The sequence below is a fragment of the Periophthalmus magnuspinnatus genome, chromosome 13, assembly GCF_009829125.3.
Source record: "Periophthalmus magnuspinnatus isolate fPerMag1 chromosome 13, fPerMag1.2.pri, whole genome shotgun sequence".
Taxonomy (NCBI): domain Eukaryota; kingdom Metazoa; phylum Chordata; class Actinopteri; order Gobiiformes; family Gobiidae; genus Periophthalmus; species Periophthalmus magnuspinnatus.
In genome coordinates, this window is record NC_047138.1 from 141,906 (window position 1) to 166,054 (window position 24,149).

Consider the following 24,149-nt stretch of genomic DNA (forward strand, 5'->3'; position numbering starts at 1 on the left):
TGAATTGAATAGTGCTCTGAAGGGGGAGGGACTTAGCACAGAGAGCAAAGAGAGGAGAGACTCAGAGTGTCAAAAATGAAAGTGAAACTTATAAAACATGTTAATATGTTTTTTGTTTTTTTTTTTTCAAAAGAGTAAACGGAAAAATGATGATCTAAATGTGTTACTGTTTATACCCCACAGAAGTGAAATACCCCCCACTTTAATACCCCATAGAAGTAAACACCCCCCTCTTTAATACCCCATAGAAGTAAATACCTCCTCTTTAAATAAATTTAAAAAACGGTGATTCCAAAATTGTGACGTGAAGCACACAATTTATTTATTATAAAATATATTAAAATCTCATCTTCTCTCGTCTTCTCTCGTTCTCGTTAACCTAATCTCTCGTCTTCTCTCGTTCTCGTTAACCTAATCTCTTGTCTTCTCTCGTTCTCGTTAACCTAATCTCTCGTCTTCTCTCGTTCTCGTTAACCTAATCTCTCGTCTTCTCTCGTTAACCTAATCTCTCGTCTACTCTTGGATTTGTGGAAACTGTGTCATCCCATCCCTCCTAATCCCTGACATATGTAATAGTCGTTCGTTTCAGCCCTCGTTTCTCTTCTGATTCTCCTGTATGTTCTTCTTCTGCAGCTCTGGTGAAGTACCACCTCCTGAACTCGGTGCAGTGCTCGGAGGCCATCATGTCCGGTACCTCCTACGAGACCATGGAGGGCAGCAACATCGACATCGGCTGTGACGGAGACAGTCTCACCGTGAACGGAGTCAAGATGGTCCTGAAGAAGGACATCGTGACCAGCAATGGCGTAATCCACCTCGTCGACCAAGTGCTCATGCCAGACTCGGGTTAGAACTCTCTGTCACTCACTGAAGCAGGTTCATGCAGCTCACATGTGCAAACAGCAGTGACACACACGACACGTGACACACATGTGTAATAATCATGTTATTTAGATAAGGATTTCTATCAGAACAATAGGCGGAGTAACAGAGTGAGCTGAACATTTGGTATTTATGTGTAAAAAGTCAAATTAAACTCATGATTCATGTGTAATCTGTCCTTATATAAATACATTGTTTCCTAGTACTTTTTTCTGCATAAATAGTTTTTGCATGAGCTCCCCCTGCAGGGGAAGTCTGGTGATTGCAGTTTGGGTCCAACATACAGGGGCCGTGTCTCAGTTAGACGGTTTCACACTTCGTCGGCTGCATTTGAAGGGCACTTCTGTCACTTCCAGTGTGACAAGACCTGTCCCATTTCATGCACCAACGAATGTGGCTGTCAAATGTGCCCTGCGTTTCCATGGAGATCGTCCATGAATGAAGTGTGCATCCGAGCAGACTTCACACACTCACTTCTGTATCCCATCATGCACCGCTTGTCACTTCCTCTATGGGAGAAACAAGGTATATTTTGTTAGTCATGTAATACTCGCTACAACTGGGAAAAAAAATCATCTGGAACATTATATTTGACTATTGATACTCAAAGGGAAAGATTAATTCCTTACTTAACGATAATAATAATAATAATAATACATTTTATTTGAAAGCGCCTTTCAGGACACTCAAGGACACTGTAAAAGACAAAGTTAAAAACACATATTTACAGATAAAACAGAGATACAAACCTGGATGAAGGTGAGAGTGACTCATTATGTGGTGTAGGATTGTGTGAACAGTGGGTTTTGAGTCTGGATTTGAAAAGTGGAAGAGAGTCAATGTTCAGGTCAGGAGGGAGAGAGTTCCAGAGCTGGGGAGCAGAGCAGCTGAAGGTGATGAGACGGGCAGAGGGGACAGAGAGCTGGAGAGAGGAAGAGGAGGGAGCGAGAGGGAATGGAGATGTGGAGGAGGTCAGAGATGTGAGGTGGGGCCAGGTTATGGAGCTTTGAAGATGGTGAGGAGGATTATGAAGTGGATTCTCTGTTTTATGGGTGTAGTTCTTGGAGGACGGGGGTGATGTGGTGGGGAGACGGGGTCCTGGTGATGATGCGGAGCTGCGGAGTTGGCAAGTATGGCAGAGGTGTGAGGAGTGAGAGAGGGACGGAGACGCGACATAGTGCGGATATACTTAATTTAATCTGAACAGAACTAAACTCTTCTTCAGTGAAATAATAAAGAATTTAAAATAAAACGGTAATTATTTCAGTGTCCATTTTACAAGTTTAAGTCATGAGTCAGCAGCCGTCACGGTTGCTAGGCGACGTAACGTAAGCGACGTAACGTAATCGATGTAACGTAAGCGACGCGACGTAAGCGACGCGACGTAAGCGACGCAACTTAAGCGACGCAACGTAAGCGACGTAACGTAAGCGACGCAACGTAAGCGACGTAACGTAAGTGACGCAACGTAAGCGACGCAACTTAAGCGACGTAACGTAAGCGACGCAACTTAAGCGACGTAACTTAAGCGACGCAACTTAAGCGACGTAACTTAAACGACGTAACTTAAACGACGTAACTTAAGCGACGTAACTTAAGCGCACAGATGGTTGACATATGCTCCATGGCGTAGGACTGTTCCATTTCAGCGCGGCCTTTGAGGTCAACGCAGGCTACACGGAGGAGCACCCTTCATCAGCCGGGTACTTCGAACGGTACTTTGAAGTGTGCAACTGTCGAATTGAGACGTGGCCATAATAGTTCTGAGAGCTCTGGCCATGTGATTCTTGCCAAGAGTTCATACAAAATACAAAATGATAAAAGACTAGCCTTTAACAATGTACTGAATGTCTCTCCTGTCTGTGCTCCCATATCTTTACTCTGTGTATATTTATTATGATTATTGTGTCTGTGTTTTCTTGAAGCCAAGCAGGTGCTGGAGCTGGTGGGCGCGTCTCAGTCCACGTTTGGAGACATGGTGACGGAGCTGGGCCTGGCTGCGGCCATGAAAGCAGGGACCGAGTACACGCTGCTCGCCCCCTCCAACGTAGCCTTCACCGGTCAGTACACACGGCGGGAATAGCAAGGAATACTCCGGATACTCAACACTGAGTCCGATACAGCCACCTCTTTAGCTTCATTTGCTCTAAATCCTTCGGACTCACTATTTTAAGGACGGTTAAGGATGTTTTCTATAGTCAATGAAAGTGAAGTTGTAGTAAACTCCATATTATTATAGTATTTTTAAAAAAAAAGCATTGATATTAGGTCAAATATGTAGTCCATCCCACTCACACTTCTATAAGCACTTCTGTCTGAGTGTCCCTCTGACTCATGTGTCTCCCCACAGCTGTGGTCTGAAGGTTATTCCCATGTAAGACACTCTCTCCTCTCAACATTCCAGAACACGGAGAGAGCGCAGGATTTGTCCATGAATAATCCCAGGCAGATCCCAGATTTAAGAACTCAAGTGCAGGATAAAACACGACGCACAGGGCTGAACACAAAACACTGTAGGACTGATCTGATACTGTTTTACCTAATGTGATGTTCCCCTTTGGCTACTGTGTTTTGTGTTTACTAAACTAGAAGGAAAAACAAAAAATACTACCAAGGACAGTAAATGGTAGTACTTTGTTTTCTATTCCCATGTGTCATTATATCTGTATAATCCCTCAGTGTCCAGTGGGTTCATAGTGGTCCATGGTCCTGGTTTAGTCCTGGTTTAGTCCTGGTTTAGTCCTGGTTTAGTCCTGGTTTAGTCCTGGTTTAGTCCTGGTTTAGTCCTGGTTTAGTCCAGTAGGTTCATAGTGGTCCATGGTCCTGGTTTAGTCCTGGTTTAGTCCTGGTTTAGTCCTGGTTTAGTCCAGTAGGTTCATAGTGGTCCATGGTCCTGGTTTAGTCCTGGTTTAGTCCTGGTTTAGGCCTTGTTCAGTCCTGGTTTAGTCCTGGTTTAGTCCTGGTTTAGTCCTGGTTTAGTCCTGGTTTAGTCCTGGTTTAGTCCTGGTTTAGTCCAGTAGGTTCATAGTGGTCCATGGTCCTGGTTTAGTCCTGGTTTAGTCCTGGTTTAGTCCTGGTTTAGTCCTGGTTTAGTCCTGGTTTAGTCCTTGTTCAGTCCTGGTTTAGTCCTGGTTTAGTCCTTGTTCAGTCCTGGTTTAGTCCTGGTTTAGTCCTGGTTTAGTCCTGCTTTAGTCCTGGTTTAGTCCTGGTTTAGTCTCATTTTAGTCTAGGTTTAGTCCTGGTTTAGTCCTGGTTTAGTCCTGGTTTAGTCCGGTAGGTCCGTGGGTGTATTCTAGTCTATGACATCATTCTAAACAGATTGAGGAAAGGTTCATTTCTGACAGTAGGACTTTTTTGTATTGATATTAGGGCTGGGGAAGGAAACTTGGTTCCAAGTAGGAAACATCTGAAAAGGTTCAGTAGGACTGGTGCCAGTGGTGGTTTGTTCGGTTCCAACAAAAATGTTAACATAGGCCTACATGTGTCAAACGGCTTCGTGTTTAACATAGGCCTACATGTGTCAAACAGTGTCACATTAAACATAGGCCTACATGTGTCAAACAGTGTCACGTCGAACATAGGCCTACATGTGTCAAACAGTGTCACGTTGAACATAGGCCTACATGTGTCAAACAGTGTCACATTAAACATAGGCCTACATGTGTCAAACAGTGTCACATTAAACATAGGCCTACATGTGTCAAACAGTGTCACATTAAACATAGGCCTACATGTGTCAAACAGTGTCACTTTGAACATAGGCCTACATGTGTCAAACAGTGTCACATTAAACATAGGCCTACATGTGTCAAACAGTGTCACGTTGAACATAGGCCTACATGTGTCAAACAGTGTCACGTTTAACATAGGCCTACATGTGTCAAACGGCTTCGTGTTTAACAGAGGCCTACATGTGTCAAACAGTGTCACGTTAAACATAGGCCTACATGTGTCAAACAGTGTCACGTTAAACATAGGCCTACATGTGTCACACAGCGCCATGGTTAACATAGGCCTACATGTGTCCAACAGTGTCACGTTGAACATAGGCCTACATGTGTCACACAGCGCCATGGTTAACGTAGGCCTACATGTGTCATACAGTGTCATACTTAACGTAGGCCTATTTAAATGTGCATTTATTTTTACTGACACATCCTGTTGTTCACTACTTCAGTCCTACTGAAGCTCTACACGTATGTAATGCCCTACACATAATGGACACTCACGGAGAGATACTAAAAACGACAGAGTCACTGGTCAGACAGGGACACGGGTCAGACAGAGACACTGGTCAGACAGGGACACTGGTCAGACAGGGACACGGGTCAGACAGGGACACTGGTCAGACAGGGACACGGGTCAGACAGGGACACTGGTCAGACACTTATAATGCAGCCTCATGTTACAAACGTCACTTTAAACACAGCCCTGTGTTAGAACAGACTCACACTCACCTCACAGACACACATCAAAAGTACATCTTTCCTGATGGGGGTTTATTCAGAGCTGTTTGAGCTGTGGTCCTCAGTACACATGGGGTTTATTCAGGGCTGTACACATGGGGTTTATTCAGAGCTGTTTGAGCTGTGGTCCTCAGCACACATGGGGTTTATTCAGAGCTGTTTGAGCTGTGGTCCTCAGCACACATGGGGTTTATTCAGGGCTGTTTGAGCTGTGGTCCTCAGCACACATGGGGTTTATTCAGAGCTGTTTGAGCTGTGGTCCTCAGCACACATGGGGTTTATTCAGAGCTGTTTGAGCTGTGGTCCTCAGCACACATGGGGTTTATTCAGGACTGTTTGAGCTGTGGTCCTCAGCACACATGGGGTTTATTCAGAGCTGTTTGAGCTGTGGTCCTCAGCACACATGGGGTTTATTCAGAGCTGTTTGAGCTGTGGTCCTCAGCACACATGGGGTTTATTCAGAGCTGTTTGAGCTGTGGTCCTCAGCACACATGGGGTTTATTCAGCGCTGTTTGAGCTGTGGTCCTCAGCACACATGGGGTTTATTCAGCGCTGTTTGAGCTGTGGTCCTCAGCACACATGGGGTTTATTCAGCGCTGTTTGAGCTGTGGTCCTCAGCACACATGGGGTTTATTCAGAGCTGTTTGAGCTGTGGTCCTCAGCACACATGGGGTTTATTCAGAGCTGTTTGAGCTGTGGTCTTCAGCACACATGGGGTTTATTCAGAGCTGTTTGAGCTGTGGTCCTCAGCACACATGGGGTTTATTCAGGACTGTTTGAGCTGTGGTCCTCAGCACACATGGGGTTTATTCAGAGCTGTTTGAGCTGTGGTCCTCAGCACACATGGGGTTTATTCAGAGCTGTTTGAGCTGTGGTCCTCAGCACACATGGGGTTTATTCAGAGCTGTTTGAGCTGTGGTCCTCAGCACACATGGGGTTTATTCAGCGCTGTTTGAGCTGTGGTCCTCAGCACACATGGGGTTTATTCAGAGCTGTTTGAGCTGTGGTCCTCAGCACACATGGGGTTTATTCAGAGCTGTTTGAGCTGTGGTCCTCAGCACACATGGGGTTTATTCAGAGCTAAAGCACATGTCAACCATACTTCAAACAGGCAGAAGGGAAATGGGATTATTTGGATATAGTTCAAAACTATTTAATTATACTTTTGACACATGATGATTTTATATTTTATTAAGCTCAGTTTGTCTTGATTGTCTTGTCAAACTCCACTGCTCCATTTAACTGTAAATGTCTTTTTGATTTGTGGAGCACAGCTGCACCTGAACATGAGGTAAATCACTCTACACTTCAGTATTAAGTTTGTACCTGAGTAATGGAAAAAAATAAGACCATTTGTTTTTGTCTATTAGCCGAGATAAACCCACAGTTTTACAAGCAGAGGTCAGAGATAAAGGTCGACTTTTAACACAAAAGACTTGTCATCTGCATTTTTAACTCTACAACATAATTCGGCTGGTAACGAAAACTCTTCTTTTTTACCCGTTCTAAACAGAGAAGAGATTGAACTTTGTACCAATTTTCTATTAAATTAAATTCAGTTCAGTTTATTTTTGTAAAGCCCAAAATCACAGCAGCAGCGTCGCCTCATTGGGCTGAACATAAGAAATGATTTAACCAATAGAAAATTAGAAAATCAATAATGAAACAGAAACAAAGTGTCCCAGAGCGCCCCCTGTCCTTAGACCCTTCTCCTGCAGGAGCCACTGTCCCAGAGCGCCCCCTTTCCTTAGACCCTCCTCCTGCAGAAAAAACAAAAACAAAAAAAAAATGGGAAAAAGAGAAACCTTCAGGAGAACCACAGTGAAAGAAAGAGCCACTCCCGTGGACAGACAGACTAAGAGCCAGAGCCACTCGACTAAGAGCCGGAGCCACTCAACTAAGAGCAGGAGCCACTCGACTAAGAGCCGGAGCCACTCGACTAAGAGCCGGAGCCACTCGACTAAGAGCCGGAGCCACTCGACTAAGAGCCGGAGCCACTCGACTAAGGGCCGGAGCCACTCGACTAAGAGCCGGAGCCACTCGACTAAGAGCCGGAGCCACTCGACTAAGGGCCGGAGCCACTCGACTAAGAGCCGGAGCCACTCGACTAAGAGCCGGAGCCACTCGACTAAGAGCCGGAGCCACTCGACTAAGGGCCGGAGCCACTCGACTAAGAGCCGGAGCCACTCGACTAAGAGCCGGAGCCACTCGACTAAGAGCCGGAGCCACTCGACTAAGATCCGGAGCCACTCGACTAAGGGCCGGAGCCACTCGACTAAGGGCCGGAGCCACTCGACTAAGAGCCGGAGCCACTCGACTAAGAGCCGGAGCCACTCAAATAACGGACAGAGAGGGGCCCACCCACAGCAGGATGGGAGCCACCCCAGCCAGGCACTGGGTCATCCAGGCGAGGGAAGGGTCCGGGGCCACAGAACAGGATCAGTGCACAGGAGGAGCATCTAGGGTCCAGTCATCACCGTGCGGTCAGCGGGAGGGCATCTGAAACAGTTGCACTCCTCAGAGGAGAGTGGGACAGGGAACAACATGTGAGGAACAATGAACGAACTCCAGGTGAACTGAAGAGTGAAGCTGTTGAGTAAAAACAGGAGGAAACAGAGGATAGTCTCAGGTTAACATACTTCTCCAAAAGCTGCTCCTGAAGCAGCTTCACTAAAACTGCAGGTTTTATTTCTGCTCCTCACTGTCCTGGACATGAGCTCATTTAAAGTGGAACGTTTTAAGCCTGGTCTTAAAGGTAGACACTCTGGGGCCTCTTTAACATGAGCAGGAGCTGATTCCATAAACAGGAGCTCAGTCAGTGAAAATTCCCCCTCATACTTTTACTTTTAGACACTCTAGAAGCACCAGTCCAGCGTTTTGAGAGCGGAGCCACGTTTTACCTTACCTTTTATCCTTATCCATTTGTATGTTAATAATAATAATAATAATACATTTTATTTATATAACGCACTTTACATTTGAACAACAAATCTCAAAGTGCTACAGTAAAAAAGACATTAAAAACAGAAGACAATTAACATTAAAAACAGTTAATGTTAATGGACCAAGTCAGTATTTTTATTAAGTTTTGTGATCTGACACCTGGAATAGCATTTTTGTCACATGGCTTACTGTTGTTTTTAGAACGAGGGACACACACCGTCTCTGCTCTGAACGAGGGACACACACCGTCTCTGCTCTGAACGAGGGACACACACCGTCTCTGCTCTGAACGAGGGACACACACCGTCTCTGCTCTGAACGGGGGACACACACCGTCTCTGCTCTGAACGGGGGACACACACCGTCTCTGCTCTGAACGAGGGACACGTCTCTATCTGCAGTGTGATCACTTTTCTTTTATCTAGTTCAAATGTATTTTTACACAGTTGCTTATAGCTGGTACCACACAGTTGATTAACCTCTTAATAATTGTTTTCCTCCTTTGAAGCCTTTGGGAAAAATAAATGGAATCAGAACCATCCGAGTCCACCCACTCACGGTCTCCATAGCAACATCTCAGTGACCGTCTCACTAAAGTATTTTTGTTCTTGTGCAGATGAGGTGATGTCCATAGACCAGAGCGCGCTGAGGCTGATCCTGGAGAACCACATCCTGAAAAATAAATTCACCCTGGGCCAGCTGTACAACGGCCAGCGCCTGGAGACCCTCGGGGGCCTGTTGCTCCGTGTGTTCATCTACCGCTCTGTGAGCTCCACACTCACTATGATGATGTATTTAACTAGATTTGGCAGCAGCATTTCACATTATACTTTCAATTCCATTATTGTCACTTTTTAAACTACATTTACTACTTTTGTCTTTATAATTCAAGGATGTAAAAAATAAACTTAAAAACCCTTCCCCCAGCCACCACCCCCACCACTCTGCTCCAGAAATTCCAAAATTTTGGTGCTGCATGTTTTTAGGCCAATATGGAGCAGCAAACAAGCTGTGACACAGTCCAACGATTTCCCGCTGGGCTTTAGTGTGGACAACAGAGCAAACCATTATCAAGAGGAGAAGAGGTGTGAATCCATTACAAAGTTCAAACTAAAATACAAAATCAAAAAACTCTGATCGTCCTAGGCCCTATCCCTGGGCCTTAGAATCTTTCCACCTTTTAGACCAATTTATCAAAATGCTGTAAACCTGGAAACTACCATTGAGTCATTGTGGTTTGAATCTCTGAGATCCAAAAAGCACCTGGAGAAGGTATCAGGTCTCAGCACAGTCTGATTTATCAGGCCTCAGCGCAGTCTGATTTATCAGGCCTCAGCACAGTCTGATTTATCAGGCCTCAGCGCAGTCTGATTTATCAGGCCTCAGCACAGTCTGATTTATCATGTCTCAGGACAGTCTGATTTATCATGTCTCAGGACAGTCTGATTTATCAGGCCTCAGCACAGTCTGATTTATCAGGCCTCAGCGCAGTCTGATTTATCAGGTCTCAGGACAGTCTGATTTATCAGGCCTCAGCACAGTCTGATTTATCATGTCTCAGGACAGTCTGATTTATCATGTCTCAGGACAGTCTGATTTATCATGTCTCAGGACAGTCTGATTTATCAGGCCTCAGCGCAGTCTGATTTATCAGGCCTCAGCGCAGTCTGATTTATCAGGCCTCAGCGCAGTCTGATTTATCAGGTCTCAGGACAGTCTGATTTATCATGTCTCAGGACAGTCTGATTTATCAGGTCTCAGGACAGTCTGATTTATCAGGTCTCAGCGCAGTCTGATTTATCAGGCCTCAGCGCAGTCTGATTTATCAGGTCTCAGGACAGTCTGATTTATCAGGCCTCAGCGCAGTCTGATTTATCAGGCCTCAGCGCAGTCTGATTTATCAGGCCTCAGCGCAGTCTGATTTATCAGGCCTCAGCGCAGTCTGATTTATCATGTCTCAGGACAGTCTGATTTATCATGTCTCAGGACAGTCTGATTTATCATGTCTCAGCGCAGTCTGATTTATCAGGTCTCAGCGCAGTCTGATTTATCAGGTCTCAGGACAGTCTGATTTATCAGGTCTCAGGACAGTCTGATTTATCAGGTCTCAGGACAGTCTGATTTACAGCAGGACAATGAGGCATTCAACTGCAAAGACAATATTAGACATGTGTTTGGACATTTACTTGTCTTAGATCAGCAAAGATAACAACGTACACTCCCTCTGTCAAGGACTAGAAAATTGTTTTGGTCTTTTATGTCAAAGTGAAAGTGAGCACAGCATGAATGTGTTTATTTGTGCCATGGTGAGCACATAACTCCCATGTCTGAAAATCAAATGATTTTATGGATGATAGCTGTTTTTATTAGCAGTATAGCTGCAGAGTGCAAATACTAAATTACGAGTCGCACCTGAATGCCTCGTATCCCCCGTTCACACCTGTTCTGTTCTCTGACCTGCTGCAGACTGGAACCAGAGTCTGGCAGATTTTTTATGTAAAGATGATTTGAATTCAGTTGTTTAGTGAGCTTAAACTTTTCAGAGCCTTGTCACCTCTTGAGCTTTGGTCCCTAAAGAAAAACAAAAGCTAGGATTATTTCTACGATGTATTTCAGTTGTTATACGTTATAGCAGTTGAAAACATGGTGCTAGAGAGTTCTTTATTTTTAGTAAACCCACATACAGAGAACATAATTTAACTACGATCCATATGCAGTCCATGTGTTTGGCAGCCAGCACTGACCTCATCGTCCCCTGTGGTGCCGTGTTTTGGCAGGCCGTGTGCATTGAGAACGCCTGTCTGATCCGAGGCAGCAGAGAGGGAAGCAACGGCGCCCTCCATTCCATGAAAACTTTCCTGAAGCCTGCGGAAAGTTCCATGTACGAGATCCTGACCGAACACGGAGGGTTCAAGTGAGTTCACCCAGAGTGCATCAGTCCCACGGATTAGACGGGGAAAGCCACGGCGGGATGAATGTAGTGTGCAGATTATATTTTTAGGACAGTTTTATTATAATTGTTAGTATTTATACATGACAACATTGAGCAGTGGTTCTCAAACTGTGGTACATGTACAAGAGGTGTCATTTAACCAGTTAACCCAGACTTCTCCAGACTGGGTTGTGGTCCTTTAGCCCAGGTGTACAGCATGTTTTAGTTTATTTCATTTCATAAGACTGTTGGACGTCTCAGGTTAAATGTTAGGAGAGCGTGCACACTGTGTGATGGTGGCAAACAAAGAGAATACTCCATCCTGTCAGAGGCACTTTAGGTCAGTAAATGAAACGGAAACGAGGAGAGATGGTCCTGTTCACACTGGAGCTCTTCTGAGCGCTTGTGTTTACTGTTGGCTGCAAACATGGCAGATAATTATTATAGTTTCTTATTATACTGATAAGATTGTGCCATTTCCAAACACTTGAACATTTACTTGTGTTGTGTGTAGGATCTTCTTGTCTTTGATGGAGGCCGCTGGTCTGACTGATCTGCTCAAACAGGAGGGAGACTTCACCCTGTTCGCCCCCAGTGATAAAGCCTTCGCCGGCCTGAGCAGCAGTGACTTGGCTCTGCTTAAGAGTGAGTTGTCTGAGCGTAAAGGAGACGTGTGATTGACAGGGCTCATTAAATGTGTCGTGTCTTGTTGCAGAGGATATAAACGCCCTCAGAACCATCCTCCTCTATCACTTTAACAATGGAGTCTTCATCGGGGGAGGTCTGGAGATGGGTGTGACCAATCTGCTCAAGTCTCTCCAGGGCAGCAACCTCAGGGTCATCGCAGTGAGTCTGCTCCAGAGTACAGACTACAGAGTGCAGACTACAGACTACAGAGTACAGACTACAGAGTACAGACTACAGAGTACAGACTACATTGTACAGGCTGCGGAGTATAGACTACAGAGTACAGACTACAGAGTGCAGACTGCGGAGTACAGACTACAGAGTACAGACTACAGAGTGCAGACTACAGAGTACAGAGTGCAGACTACAGAGTGCAGACTGCGGAGTATAGACTACAGAGTACAGACTACAGAGTGCAGACTACAGAGTACAGACTACAGAGTGCAGACTGCGGAGTACAGACTACAGAGTGCAGACTACAGAGTACAGAGTGCAGACTGCGGAGTATAGACTACAGAGTACAGACTACAGAGTGCAGACTACAGAGTACAGACTACAGAGTGCAGACTGCGGAGTACAGACTACAGAGTGCAGACTACAGAGTACAGAGTACAGGCTGCGGAGTATAGACTACAGAGTACAGACTATAGAGTGCAGACTACAGAGTGCAGACTGTGGAGTACAGACTACAGAGTACAGACTACAGAGTACAGGCTGCGGAGTATAGACTACAGAGTACAGACTACAGAGTGCAGACTACAGCGTACAGACTACAGAGTACAGACTACAGAGTACAGACTACAGAGTGCAGACTACAGAGTGCAGACTACAGAGTACAGACTACAGAGTACAGACTGCGGAGTACAGACTACAGAGTACAGAGTGCAGACTGCGGAGTACAGACTACAGAGTGCAGACTACAGAGTACAGAGTACAGACTACAGAGTGCAGACTGCGGAGTACAGACTACAGAGTACAGACTGCAGAGTACAGACTACAGAGTACAGACTGCAGAGTACAGACTACAGAGTACAGACTGCAGAGTACAGAGTACAGACTACAGAGTACAGACTACAGAGTACAGACTGCAAGAACCACTAACTTGTTTTCTGGGTCATAGTCTTGTTTAGTCACCAGACAAAGTAAAAAACTACCATACCATATGTAATCCTACATGTTTAGGTACATGAGGGAGGTGCAGTTTGCCCAAAAGTTTATATTACACTTAAATAGCCCTTGAGGTCAAAATAAATCTGCTGCCTGTATGTAATTACAAAGCATTTTATTGTGTGATAGTCAGGAAGTGTGCAGTTAGTATGCTAGTTGTTTTAGCTTTACAATCACGGCAAAATTCTGCTCTGGTGTCTGAGAGTTGTGAAAAGAGCTTATAAACTCATCATGGTGAATAATTAGGATGCTCAGAATGCAGCAGAATGAAGCGAGGAATAAGTTTGGAGCTTGGATCTTAAACTGTTTAAAATGAACAGATGAAAGGATGAAAATCATGAACAGTGCCTTTAAAGAGAGAAGTGCCGAATCACAATTTGACAATTTTACAAAAATAGCAGATTGTCACATGAATCATATATATGTATGATGTTCTTCTCTGTTATGTTCCAGGCCAACAACAGCATTTCAGTGAACACTGTGCCTGTGTCAGAGACCGACATCATGGCCACCAACGGAGCACTTCACTACATCGACAAAGTCCTCTATCCTGCAGGTAACTGCAGACCAACTCTTCATTATGTTTTTCCTAAATAAACCCTACTGTAGTTGTGTTTCTATAGTTCTCATCTCTGACACCTGTGGATCATTATGTTATAATTTACACATTTTAAATCACAATATTCATCATGACTTAATAAAAGAAACAAGTCCATTGACTTCCACGTCATTCCTACTGATAGGACGTCACACATCACATGCACATCACATTAGCAAGCTGACTTTTTTTCACCGATTAAGAAAATGTACCTGTACCTCACAGGGGCGTGTACCTCACAGTGGGCCCGTACCTCACAGTGGGCGTGTACCTCACAGGGGCGTGTATCTCACAGGGGCGTGTACCTCACAGGGGCGTGTACCTCACAGTGGGCGTGTACCTCACAGGGGCGTGTACCTCACAGTGGGCGTGTACCTCACAGGGGCGTGTACCTCACAGTGGGCGTGTACCTCACAGGGGCGTGTATCTCACAGGGGCGTGTACCTCACAGGGGCGTGTACCTCACAGTGGGCGTGTACCTCACAGGGGCGTGTACCTCACAGTGGGCGTGTACCTCACAGGGGCGTGTATCTCACAGGGGCGTGTACCTCACAGGGGCGTGTACCTCACAGGGGCGTGTACCTCACAGTGGGCGTGTACCTCACAGGGGCGTGTACCTCACAGTGGGCGTGTACGTCGTAGTGGGTGTGTATGTCGTAGTGGGCCCGTACCTCACAGGGGCGTGTACCTCACAGTGGGCGTGTACATCGTGGGCGTGTATCAGTGGAGGTTAAGCAGAGGCAGATTGGCAAAATGGCGTCTTGAAAATAAGCAATTAAAGATTAAACTCAAACATGAATCACTCCAAATGCAACTTCAGATGAGTAAATGTTGAAGGGAAACCACTATAACTGGTGGACTGCTCCTGACAGGATGCCCCAGCAGCAGAACTGAAGGACGGGTCAAATGCAGGTTTAACTCAGACACACTGAAGGACGGGTCAAATGCAGGTTTAACTCAGACACACTGAAGGATGGGTCAAATGCAGGTTTAACTCAGACACACTGACGGGTCAAATGCAGAGGACACATCATATCAGAGGACACAGGGACAGTAAAGTGTACTTTACCTCTGGTTGTGTTTGTTGTTTCATGTTTAATTGAGACATAATTAAATATTTAGGTGGACGCTTCATTAAGGGAGTTCAAAGGTCATGAATGAAACTAAAATCCACTGTTGTTGTTTATTTTCTGTTGTCATTTTCAGATATGCCTGTTGGAAACCAGGAGCTCATTTCTCTGCTGAGGCGTTTCATCACGTACATGCAGTTCAAGGTGAGACCCAGACAGTGGGCATGTCCTTTCAGCTCACCTTTATTTATAAAGCACGTTTCAAACATGGATATAAACTTAAGAGATTTTCACAAACCACTCACAACAAAACATCCATGTATGTCCTGTTGTATGTCTGTGTTATTAGAGAGCTGTACATAATCACATGCTCAGAAAATAAGTTATATTTTTTCCTGAGTGGTTCATCATTTCCAAATGTGACTCCCTGTACGCTCTTCAGATCTTTGTTTTATTATCTTTGTTTTATTATGGAACACACTGTAAAATGTACGTGTCCTCTAAATAGTTTTTATCATCTCCAGTTCATTTCAGGTTTCAGGTATCAGGAAATCCCCCTCACATTTTTGAGTAAGTCGTTGAAATATTCTATGTTATAAATCACTCGTTGTTAATATTAACCACATGAATACTTGTTGTGTGCAGAGAGGATCATCACTCGAGTTGAAACAGGTATGGTACTTCATATATTTGCATAATGAAGGAGAGACTGTGATGTGCAGAACATCAAAACGTCAATGCTTTTGTTAATGTGTCAATGATCTTATAATTATTCTTACAGGACGCAGCATGTCGCAGGGCTCTTTCAGTTACTACATATTTTCTGTAGATGCAGGAGAACTCTTGACAAAACTTAAAAATTAAACTTAAAAATGTATCTGAGTCACTGACACAGCACCACGTTTAAGGTGATAACTGAGATAATCCCCCAAAAGTAACAAAGTGCTTTAATGGAAAAATGACATTTCTATTGTTTACTTATTTTTGGTGAAAAACATTTTAAAACAGTAAAAACCAGATAACTCCCTCTTAAAGGCGTCGTACCTGTTTTTTACTGTTTTAAAACAGAACTAGTTCATTTTAAACAGTTTGCAGTGCAGTTATTCCTCACTTACCATATAAATTCAGAGCATCCTAATTAATCACCACAATGACTTTGTAAGTGCTTTTCACAACAACTAGCATGTTAACGTGCACTTTTTGATTACCGGACAATAAAATGCTTTGTGATTAGATGCAGACAGTACTCAGCAGACTTATTTTGACCTCAAGACCTTTGACCTTTGTTGATACAATATCTCTGTTCTGGTTACTGAATGTAACCCAAGTTCTTAGAGTTTTAGGCTTCTTAGGTTTCAGCTTCCTGCTGTTTGTAATGAAGACTTTTCTCTCATTCAAAAGATAGAATATTTAGTTTTAAATGTTTAATCGCTATAGTGACTGTGCTAATTTCTTATCATTCTGAAACCCATGGATTACAAATACATTTCTTCATTAGCATGCTAAAAGCTAGCATATAGCAAAAAATGTGTGGTTCTATGTTTGCAGTTCCAGATACGACAAAAGTGACGCGGGTGATCAACAGGCCGCAGCCCTCCCTCACCAAGGTCACCCGGGTGATTGAGGGTGACCCCAGCATCACCAAGGTCACCAGGGTCATCGAAGGTGAGCCCAGCCTCACCAAGGTCACCAGGGTCATCGAAGGTGAGCCCAGCCTCACCAAGGTCACCAGGGTCATCGAAGGTGAGCCCAGCCTCACCAAGGTCACCAGGGTCATCGGGGGTGAACCCAGTCTCACCAAGGTCACCAGGGTCATCGAAGGTGAGCCCAGCCTCACCAAGGTCACCAGGGTCATCGAAGGCGAACCCACCTTCACAAAGGTCACCAGGGTGGTCTCAGGTAGGACTCAGCCAGTTCAGGACCACAGTTTGAGAATCTTACATTTGCTTATACCATCTTCTTCTTCTTCTTCTTCTTCTCGTCCAGGTCCACAGTACTCGTACAGCTCTGGAACCACCAATGTTGAGCTGGAAAGTAAGACCTAAAGTTCTAAAGGGTTTCTAAGAGTGATGTCACTTCCGGGTCCAAGGCGCCTCAGCTCATTGAAAACAATGTTCTCACGTTACAAAGGGATTGTAGTTGTTTAAGGCTAACGAGGTTAAAAGTGTATCAGAAAGAGTGAAATGAAGCTAGGCTAGGATAATGTTAGCGATGGCAGTTAGTGACACATGCACACTGGTAATCCTACCCTATGATAGATTATTACTACATTATTTACTTATTTGATACAATTTGTGGTTTAACAGATGTTTTTAAAAAGCGATTGTCTTTTGTTTGATGATTAAGAAACAAAACCAAAGCTAGAGATCAGCTGTGAAGTTTCCTTTGGACCCAGAAGTGACACAATCTCCGTGACTTAACCTCAAACTTAAACTTTGAATTATCTGAATTTTCCTTTTGCTGCCTGATCCTTGTCAGTGAGTTAGGGGCCATGAGGGAGGTATAAATTAATGCCTTTTCCAGATCTCCAAAGCATCTGATCCGTGTCCCTCTATGAACCTAAACCGCAGTCTGAAGGTGTCCTGTACTATTAAAGAGCCTATATGACACAAAATGGACTCTTGTGAGCTTTTAACCATGTTATTATGCTGTGACTACCTCAAAATCAGACCTGGAGTTGTGTGTTGTTTCATTCACAAAGCGCTGAAGGCTCCGTTTCACCTTGTGATGCAAATTAGTGATAGTTTTAAGGTTAACGGCTATTTTTAGCCCCAAATAAGCTATTCTTCAACACTGTAGAATAACCTGCTGTTTTTGAATATTTTAGTTTGACTTTCTGTGCAGTTGAGTTTGTCAATAGAAAGTCTCTAGTATCTTTAATGCACCGAGGAGTGAAGCAGTTTAAATTAGGCTAAAACGACAGCTGTAAATTTAAAGTCAGGCACATCCAGGGCTGAAATGATCAAAAATGATTCCAGTGAAGGTGTGTGGAGTTTGAAAACATAGTGGAGCACTTTCTTTATTATTGCATGACATCACACGGTGAAACAGTGTTTTCAGTTTGAGAGAAGAACTCAGCCTAAATATACAGGGTTTGTGTGTTAAACGTGTGAGAATGAAACAAAACACAACTCCAGGTCTGTGTGTGACGTGGAAACATTAGAACAGATGGGAGAATAGTGTGATATGGGTCTTTAACCCTGAAGTCCACATCAACAGAAGTGAGTGAAAATGCACAATGTGACACAAGGAGTAAAGATTTCTCTGTCTGTTCACTAAATATCACAATCTTGCCTCATGCTACATAGGACAAAAATAAATAAATAAATAAATACTGCTCAAAGGAGGTGGAGGATTCAAAGATGGCCATCAGCTTCTGGTCAGGGGTGTCCCACTGTGTGTTGTTCTGGACAATGAGGAGTGTAGACTCTGTTTTTCCCAGAGTGTAGACTCTGTTTTTACCAGAGTGCACACTCTGTTTTTACCAGAGTGTAGACTCTGTTTTTCCCAGAGTGTACACTCTGTTTTTACCAGAGTGCACACTCTGTTTTTCCCAGAGTGCACACTCTGTTTTTACCAGAGTGCACACTCTGTTTTTCCCAGAGTGCACACTCTGTTTTTACCAGAGTGCACACTCTGTTTTTACCAGAGTGTAGACTCTGTTTTTACCTGTGTACACTCTGTTTTTACCTGTGTACACTCTGTTTTTACCTGTGTACACTCTGTTTTTACCTGTGTACACTCTGTTTTTACCTGTGTACACTCTGTTTTTACCAGAGTGTACACTCTGTTTTTACCTGTGTACACTCTGTTTTTACCTGTGTACACTCTGTTTTTACCTGTGTACACTCTGTTTTTACCAGAGTGCACACTCTGTTTTTACCAGAGTGCACACTCTGTTTTTACCAGAGTGCACACTCTGTTTTTACCAGAGTGTAGACTCTGTTTTTACCTGTGTACACTCTGTTTTTACCTGTGTACACTCTGTTTTTACCTGTGTACACTCTGTGCTGGATACACCACCTGGCTCTTAAAGTGGCAGCTCTTCACTTATTGTTTCATTCATTCTGTATGAAGAAATATCAGAGTTTAGTTTAAATCAATATTTAAAGAGCAGATGCAGACTCACTGACCCAAACTCCATCTACTGTGTCGTCTCTGCTCAGAGTCACCTGTTGTGTCCTTTGTCTTTTTGTGTAGATCTTTCTGCTATCGACGGGACCGTGACCGCTGACACGCTCACCAAAATTGTCCAAGGTGGGTCCATTTATGTTGAGATTTCTAACTTGTTTTAAATGACATCATCCTTGTTTTCATTTATGATGTGAACTGTACATGTGCTTACCTCATGTCAGGTGGTTCAAGGAGACCTCCCTCCAGAAAAGGTATAGGTAAACCTCATCAAGCCGCTAAGCTAATGCTAGAAAAAAAGCATTTACTGGCTTGGCTAATTTGTGTTTTTTGGCATTTGTGTTTTGCATCTCAAAGCTACGCTACAACATGACGCTAAAGCTGCTGCTCTCATGTTGTGCAGTTAGCCCAGCGAGCGACGCGTTTATTCATTTGGTTTGTTAAAGTTTGAGTTTTTCAATCATCAGCCTCGTCGATGACGTGATGAGCTCAAATTTATAGTAACACAAGTATCATTTCAGATTCTAGTGTTAAGTTATTGTGAGAAAAATCAATGATTCTGTACGGCATGAGCAACAGAGAAGTCATTTAGTTTGACTCACTGTGACACCCCACCCCACCTCCACCCCCAACGACCACCCCACCCCCAACAACCACCCCCAACCCCACCTCCACCCCCAGCAACCACCCCCAACCCTAACCCTAACAACCCCCGTAAAAAAGTGCTTTATGTTTAGGTTGACTTTTTTATGGAAAGTAGGTTGAATTTAAAGACTTGCCGGTACTTTTCCTTTTCAAATGTTTTGGTTCTTACGATTATATTCTGATTATCGATTAACTATATAATCTAATTTGATACCAACTGCCCTTTAGCTTGGTCAGCCAAATATCCTACTTTCTTTTCCAAAGGCAGAATATAGGTTCACTCATTTCAGCAAATCATTCTTCTCCCTAAAGTTTGTGGAATAAGATGGCCGACATTAGAGACGCAGCACCTGATTTTGACTGTCTAGGGCTGTGCTCACACTGGCCCACACTGCCCAGGCGTGGCAGCTCCTAAAGCGCGGTACGTTTGTCCAGTGTGAGTGGGCCTGGGTAGAGGAGGTGAGCCACAGTTCCCAACCCCAGAGCCACTCAACTAAGGGACAGAGGGCAGCCCACACACGGCAGGACGGGAGCCACCCCAGCCAAGCACCGGGACACCCAGCCAGGCACCGGGACACCCAGCCAGGCACCGGGACACCCAGCCAGGCACCGGGACACCCAGCCAGGCACCGGGACACCCAGCCAGGCACCGGGACACCCAGCCAGGCACCGGGACACCCAGCCAGGCGAGGGAAGGTCTGGGTCCATGCAACAGGATCAGGGCTCAGGAGGGGAAACTAGTTCATTTTAAAGGGTTTACAGTGGTCAAAAGTTATTCCTCATGGACCTTAGGCATTCTGAACATCCTAATTATTCCCCACGATGAGTTTATAAGCACTTTTCACAACTCTCAGAGACCAAAACGAAGTTTTGCTGTCACGGCAATGCTAACAACAACCAGCATGCTAATACACATGTCCTGATTCCTGGACAATAAAATAATTAGTTCCAGACAGCACACAGTGGACTTATTTTGACCCCAGGAGCTGCTTCATACATCTGTACTGGACCAGGACCAGATACGTGATAAAAATGAGTTATGATTCAGGTATCAGTGCAAACGTCAGGACTTCTCCTCTGATCAACAGTTCTCAGTACTTCAGCAGAAGTCTTTGTCGTCTGTTTATTCCATTTGTGAGATTTGATTTGGACAAGATCAAAAATACTGTTTCTAGAAATCTTGTACCAGATGATACACAAACATAATGGCCATCTTGAATGTCCCTGTTTGCAAACACTGAAGCAGAGAATACTGCAGGTTTAGTGTAACAGCCATCTTCCATCTTGAATGTCGGTGCAGAGGTGCCTCTCTGCGAGGCCTCTCTGCGAGGCCTCTGTGCGAGGCCTCTATGTGAGGCCTCTCTGCGAGGCCTCTATGTGAGGCCTCTATGTGAGGCCTCTGTGCGAGGCCTCTATGTGAGGCCTCTGTGCGAGGCCTCTCTGTGAGGCCTCTCTGTGAGGCCTCTGTGCGAGGCCGAAGTAGAGTACTGTGCTTTTACTGTGCTTTATAAAAACACGACTTGCTTACCCTTTCATTGTTGCTATAAGCTTCAGTCTCGCATTATTGCACCTTCTTGCCCTGCTGCGGAACATTTTCTTTAACAATTGATACTTTGCAGCTGGTGTCATCAATATTCTCTGGGGGTGTTATGCTAACTATAGGCACTGCTCTGTCTGAAGCGCTGTTAGACTTTAATCTGATCTTTATTTTAACACAGTCTGACCATAAAGAGCTGGTTTGAAACTACAACAGGAGAGCTGATTTGAGCTGATTTGAGCTGATTTGAGCTGATTTGAGCTGATTTGAGCTGATTTGTGCTGATTTGACCTGATTTGAGCTGATTTGTTCTGATTTTAGCTGATTTGGGCTGATTTGAGCTGATTTGTGCTGATTTGTGCTGATTTGTGCTGATTTGTGCTGTTAAGGGACTTTCCCTCTCACGTGATATTACAGCCACAAACTAGCTCTCACCGTTTTGGTTGAAAATCAAATTAAACAGAACCTTGAACGTTCCTGTTGATCACCAGCTCCTGAAAATGTGTTGTTTAAATCTATTTTGTAATTTTTGCTTGCAGTGCTAATGTGTGCATTGTGTTACCACGGTAACGCCCCCCAGAATGATGTCACTGTATCAACATATTCTTATGTAGCCTTGAGCATATTCTTTTAGTTGCATATAACTTGGGAATGTTCCACAGTTCGACTTTAAGAATTTCACACCTGTTTCTGACTAAAATCTCTGTTTTTTGTGTTTCATTTCCCTCCCAGCTGGCAGAACTCGAGTCAGGAACTAACTACCAACAGATGAGAGCGTTTGGAAGAGGAGGACCCTCATAAAACCCAATGGGAGCTTTGTACAGGGCTGTGTTTGAAATGCCAGTGATTTTTAAGTAATTAGTGATAAGAATCATTTTATCCACATATGGTGCTAAGAATGTATATTGAAAATTGTACTGTGCAATAGCCAAACAAATGACTGTTTTGGCTTGTTTCAAAGGCATACAGCGCACTCAGTAAAACTCTTCTGCTAGCCATTAGCGCAGTCATAAAAACAGAATTCCGTTTGCGAGATGGTAACTGTAAACCGAGGATCTGGCTGCCTCTTAAAGATCCTTGTGAAATTTGTATTGTATAAAAAGCTTAGAAAGGATTAGAAAGTGATATGTGGCTTAGGCGTTACATGAGGTTATTTTTTACTCTTTGTTTCTGTGGAAGATTGTAAACTGCAGCAGGTTTTAAGTATTTACCAAATAAAGTCCATTTTCTGGTCTAGTTTTACACGAGTTTCGACTGCTTCTGGAGCGTGTTGAGTCGTGTTGGGGCAGAACGCCTTTGTACTGGTGAAATAAAAAGGTTGGGGCCTGTCTCCTGTCTGTGACCTTTGTCTTTAATGCACATGCTCACACATAAACAGAGGTAATATATAAATATAAAATATACCATATACACAGAACACCAGTGCAAACAGTGCAATGTGCAGATAGGATCATTGTACTTTAATTTATTTAATTTAAAGTGAGACACTGCAGGTCAATGGGAAAAACTTCCACAGTAGTTTACTTATATAAATGTAAGGTTTTCATAGAGAAACAAGGGCATTTATGTGTAAAAACAAAGATACTCGGGACATTTGGGACATATGAATCTGAAAAATTGATAAAACATTTTGTTTACATTTCTTGCTAATAAATCAGACTTGAAATTAAATATTAAAAACTCCCTCTCTGCATTTCGTCAGAATCTTGTTAAGTCCAAGACATTAAAATCACAATACAACAAATAAAAACATAATTATAATAATTATAATTATCATAAAATTTACTTTTAATGAGAAAAGTGCAGAATAAAACCCTTTCAGTCACATGCATCTAAACAGAACCATTTAAGCCTGGATTTTAACATGGTCAAAGTCGAGGCCTGTCTCACATCTTCAGGAAGAATGTTCCAGGTCTTAACTGCACAAAACTCAAACACTCCTGGTTTAGTCCTGGTTTAGTCCTGGTTTAGTACTGGTTTAGCCCTGGTTTAGTCCTGGTTCAGTCCTGGTTCAGTCCTGGTTCAGTCCTGGTTTCGTCCTGGTTTAGTTCTGGTTTAGTCCTGGTTTCGTCCTGGTTTCGTTCTGGTTTCGTCCTGGTTTAATCCTGGTTTAGTCCTGGTTTCGTCCTGGTTTAGTCCTGGTTTAGTCCTGGTTCAGTCCTGGTTCAGTCCTGGTTCAGTCCTGGTTCCGTCCTGGTTCCGTCCTGGTTTCGTCCTGGTTTAGTCCTGGTTTAGTCCTGGTTTAGTCCTGGTTCAGTCCTGGTTCAGTCCTGGTTTAGTCCTGGTTTAGTCCTGGTTCGGTCCTGGTTTAGTCCTGGTTTAGTCCTGGTTCAGTCCTGTTTAGTCCTGGTTTAGTCCTGGTTCAGTCCTGTTTAGTCCTGGTTTAGTCCTGGTTCAGTCCTGGTTTAGTCCTGGTTTAGTCCTGGTTCAGTCCTGGTTTAGTCCTGGTTTAGTCCTGGTTTAGTCCTGGTTCAGTCCTGTTTAGTCCTGGTTTAGTCCTGGTTCAGTCCTGATTTAGTCGTGGCTTGGGCCTGGTTTGGTCCTGGTTTAGTCCTGTTTTAGTCCTGTTTAGTCCTGGTTTAGTCCTGGTTCAGTCCTGATTTAGTCGTGGCTTGGGCCTGGTTTAGTCCTGGTTTAGTCCTGTTTTAGTTCTGTTTAGTCCTGGTTTAGTCCTGGTTTAGTCCTCCTCATGTGAGATGGTTCATGTGGCTCATGTGGGAGATGTTCTTTGGTGCTGGTCCATGGAGAGACTTGTTCACACTGAGCTGCTTTAAAGTCTCTGAGCCACAGGAGCCACAGACCTGAGCCACAGGACACATGTGTGAAGTACTTCCTGGTTCTAGTCCTGACCCGAGCAGCAGTGTTCTGGATGTTCTGGATGTTCTGGATGTTCTGGATGTTCTGTTCTTTCTTAAGGCTCGTTTGGAGAGGCCAGTGAGCAGGACGTTACAGTCGTCTAACCTACTGGAGACAAATGCAGGATAAGTCTCTCTAAGTCTGGTTTTGACAGTTTACCTTTGATTTTTGCCATGTTTTTTAGGTGTAAAAAGCTGCAGATGTTATTGATTTGATGTGGCTGTTAAAGTTCAAG

General features: G+C 44.1%; 1 protein-coding gene across 2 annotated transcripts in view; it reads left to right on the plus strand.

Moving 5' to 3' along the window:
- postnb (periostin, osteoblast specific factor b) overlaps positions 1 to 22,400 on the plus strand; it is a 54,282-nt gene extending 31,882 nt beyond the window's left edge. Inside the window, exons 8-22 of one of the 2 annotated variants that reach the window (XM_055226025.1) lie at positions 634 to 846; positions 2,808 to 2,942; positions 8,908 to 9,056; positions 11,069 to 11,205; positions 11,738 to 11,868; positions 11,939 to 12,069; positions 13,531 to 13,633; positions 14,882 to 14,949; positions 15,270 to 15,315; positions 15,391 to 15,417; positions 16,294 to 16,644; positions 16,732 to 16,779; positions 18,946 to 19,002; positions 19,101 to 19,130; positions 21,791 to 22,400. In XM_055226025.1, coding sequence (XP_055082000.1) covers positions 634 to 846; positions 2,808 to 2,942; positions 8,908 to 9,056; positions 11,069 to 11,205; positions 11,738 to 11,868; positions 11,939 to 12,069; positions 13,531 to 13,633; positions 14,882 to 14,949; positions 15,270 to 15,315; positions 15,391 to 15,417; positions 16,294 to 16,644; positions 16,732 to 16,779; positions 18,946 to 19,002; positions 19,101 to 19,130; positions 21,791 to 21,816 — 1,652 coding nt within the window. In that variant the 3' untranslated portion in view covers positions 21,817 to 22,400. The remainder of the gene's footprint in view (positions 1 to 633; positions 847 to 2,807; positions 2,943 to 8,907; positions 9,057 to 11,068; positions 11,206 to 11,737; positions 11,869 to 11,938; positions 12,070 to 13,530; positions 13,634 to 14,881; positions 14,950 to 15,269; positions 15,316 to 15,390; positions 15,418 to 16,293; positions 16,645 to 16,731; positions 16,780 to 18,945; positions 19,003 to 19,100; positions 19,131 to 21,790) is intronic. The other variant, XM_055226026.1, reaches the window with a different exon arrangement.
- Positions 22,401 to 24,149: the final 1,749 nt, after the last annotated feature.